At 34.7% G+C, this 3557-nt stretch overlaps 1 protein-coding gene across 1 annotated transcript; it reads left to right on the top strand.

Annotated features, from left to right (window-relative positions):
* The first annotated feature begins 2157 nt into the window (after window positions 1-2157).
* On the top strand, window positions 2158-2871 carry LOC129250090 (uncharacterized). The gene has a single exon (XM_054889731.1). It carries the CDS (start codon window positions 2158-2160, stop codon window positions 2869-2871), a length of 714 nt encoding a protein of 237 aa, XP_054745706.1.
* Window positions 2872-3557: the final 686 nt, after the last annotated feature.

Below are 3557 nucleotides of genomic sequence, written 5' to 3'. Positions count from 1 at the left end.
ATGGTCCTTGGAAGAAAATAAGCCAAACGCAAAAAGGCATAAAACAATTGGCGTGACGCCCAGAAAATCATTTGCGGAGGTTACAAAAGACCGCATTATTATAGGAGTTTTGGACGAAAACCGCCCAGAAGATATGATCGGATTGAGGCCGAGCTAACGAAAGTGGCACTGAAGGTTATACTGCAGAACCCCGGCCCCCCGACTGCGTGCGAAAATTTAGGCTGGCACCAAGGCCAGATAAAAATAATAGCGTGTGACGATGAGAGATCGGATCAGCTATACAAAGAGGCCACCTCCAAAATCGGCGAAGTGTACCCGAATGCCAAGCTAGTGTTTGTCGACAGGAAGGATATTCCGTCCAGGCTGCGAGCAAGGGTCTGGTTACCTTCAACGGTCGAAGACCCGGTAGAGATAATGAAGCTCATTCGGGTCTGCAATCCGGACATCCCAACGCAGGAGTGGAGATACGTGAAAACACTAAGCAACACAAACAGCGTGGAAGAATCGAAAGAACAGAAGCGCGCCACCATGCAGGCTGTCCTGCTTTTGACTGAAAACTTTATTGAACTGTTGAGAAAATGCGATGGGCAATTGAGATACGGTTTTGTAAAAGTAAAGCTTCACATCTACAAAACTGATACGGAGGCAATAGAGTTCCTCACCACTAAGGAAAGTACAGAGGCCATGAGCGAAACAGAGCCAATGAGCGAAGGACGATCATCCCACCGAAGAAGAATACGCCTAGTTCGAACGGGAGAGAAAGTATTCCGTACAACAGCGTAAATATTTCGAAAGGGAACTTTTATACGAAAATAAAGAAGATCCAGACTTAACGTTAACAGCTCATGCACCTGTAAAGAACACGAGTGAAATTTGCTCAGAGTGGACGTACCTGACTTGTGCTCTAGGTAAAATAACTATTTAAAACAGTATTAATGTTTTAAACTAAACCAAAAGTTGCCAGCTGTTCTTGTTAATCAATATAGTTACATGATCACCCTATTCCTATATTATACCTACTCTTATATTTAATTACTTATGCTAACTCTTATGTAAACCAACAACATACTTTCTCACACTCTACACCCACACGCTTACTCACGCACTCAACATACACACAACATGCATTCCTACATTCATTGCTAGTTTTACTTTCTCCCATTCTCATTAAATGTTAAATATTATTGTAGTTAAGCTTTAAGTTAAGAAGAGTTTTGTAAGAAAGTTGAGTTCAATAAAGTTCTTTGTCACAAGAACACGTTTGACATCTTTTCTGGCGCAGTCCATCGCGAACCTTACACGCACTGCAAAATTTTAAATTTAAATAAAAAAAAAAAAGTTAATTACATTGTTCGAAAAGAACTTCTGTATTATAATAAAAATTTATTGTGATTAACGCAAACATTTTAAAAGGCAAATGCTTGAAAAAGCAAAAGCCAGAAAAACAAATTTTTGGAAAGAAAGTGAAAATCAAATTATTTGATTAAGTGATCAAAATTTATTGTGATTAACGCAAACATTTTAAAAGGCAAATGCTTGAAAAAAGCAAAAGCCAGAAAAACAAATTTTCGGAAAGAAAGTGAAAATCAAATTATTTGATTAAGTGAATAAATAAATGAATTGAAATTCAAAAATAAAAACTTGCTGTGAAAGAAATTATTAGAAACTGTAAAGTGAAAAAAACGGTAAATCAAAAGCCGTTATAATTAACTAAAAGAGAAAAAACAAAAAACAACAACAGCAGCAGCAGGTGTTACCCACATCGCCACCAACAGCTGTCACACCTGCACCATTTCCAGTGCATACACCACAGCAATTGCAAGAGCAACAACAATTGCAAGCGCAGCATCAAGTACAGTCGATGCCACCTCAGCCGCAAATGCAGACACCTTTAACAGCAGCGCAGCAGCAAATTTTGAATAGCTGAGAGTCAAGCGGGAGTGATCCGGACTTATGTACATATGTGTATATATTTGAGCAAATTTTGAATAGCTGAGAGTCAAGCGGGAGTGATCCGGACTTATGTATGTTTATGTTGTATACAATATATATGTACGTAATTAACATTTAAAGCCAACAAACATAATTTTTCTAGTATATTTGTAGAAACTCATTGTTTAATTTATATAACATTTCATTTAAATCAGTTGAGCAAAGATGGATAGTTTAGACATGAATATAAAATTTAAGCTTATTTCCTCTAACATAAATAGCATTCCTCCATATGATGGAAACAGAGATGCATTATTAAATTTTGTACAGCGTATAGATTACATGTGCCCAATGTTAGACACTTTTACTGCTCAAGAATATAAAATTCTATTAATTGGTCAAATTAAAGATAACATTATTGGAAACGCTAGGAGATCTCTTTTAATAAATGGAAACCCGGATACTTGGCCGGAAGTTAAAAGAGTTCTTATAGATAACCATGGCGAAAAAAATTCGGTTGACGAACTCATTGACAAAATTAGAATCTGTAGATGTGATTCGACAATTGAAGCTTTTTATAATTCCCTTAATACTTTGTTATGTCGGTTAAATAACGCGTCAATACTTTGCACAAATAGTACTTCCAGTGAAAGCAATGCCAGAATTGCTTTGAATTCATTTAAACATGGTTTACCCGAACCTGTCAAAAGTATTATTGTTAGTAGGAAACCTAAAACTTTAAAAGACGCATATGATATTATAAAATCAAATGGTTACTTAAACTATAAAAATCAGCAAAAATTTTTTTTTAACAGTTGTTCGCTTAACAGAAGCAGCAACTTAGAACATAATGCTAATAACATGAATTTTGCTACTCAACAACGTAGACAGCAACATAGTTATAACAGAGGACCTAATATGAACCAATATCATAATTAACAGAACAGCCAGCTGTTCAATAACAGCAATATAAGAAATAGAGCAAACGATGCGTTAAGTCAACAGCGTAGACAACAGTACAACAACAATAGCATTAATAACAATCACCGACAACCAAATTTTAATAGCAACAACAGTAACCAAACAAATAGAACAAATCGTAGCTCTGGTAGTTTTCTTAATCAAAATAACAGTAATGAAAGACTTTTCAATAACAGAAATTATAACAATGTAGAACCCATGGAAATAGGAGTCAACGAAAACGAACAAAATTTTCAATTACAGGGCCCAGAAAATTACCCTATATAACAATTAAAACAAACGTAAGAAAACTTAGGTTTATAGTAGATACTGGTGCAGAATTTAGCATTATAAATCCAAATATTTGCAATCCCAAGTGGAGAGTAAAATCACGTTCTATCACCTTAAAAGTAATAAATCGACCTGTTACTACAGACGTACAGTATAGCTTTCCATTGTTCAAAGAATTTAATAAACCAAATTTTAATGTTAGTTTTCTAGAATTTAATTTTCATAAGTATTTTGATGGTCTACAATATTTTGCTTAATTTGAAATGTAAAATCGACTATGAAAACAGGGTATTAGTAACAAAAGATGCAACTTTACCAATTTATTTTTGTGAAGAAGAGGAAATTACTGTAGATAATTATCTGAAAAATGAAAA

This window comes from Anastrepha obliqua, chromosome 6 (assembly GCF_027943255.1).
Source record: "Anastrepha obliqua isolate idAnaObli1 chromosome 6, idAnaObli1_1.0, whole genome shotgun sequence".
NCBI classification, from domain to species: domain Eukaryota; kingdom Metazoa; phylum Arthropoda; class Insecta; order Diptera; family Tephritidae; genus Anastrepha; species Anastrepha obliqua.
Note: the sequence above shows the minus strand (reverse complement) of the source record. Positions and strands in the feature narration are given on the sequence as shown.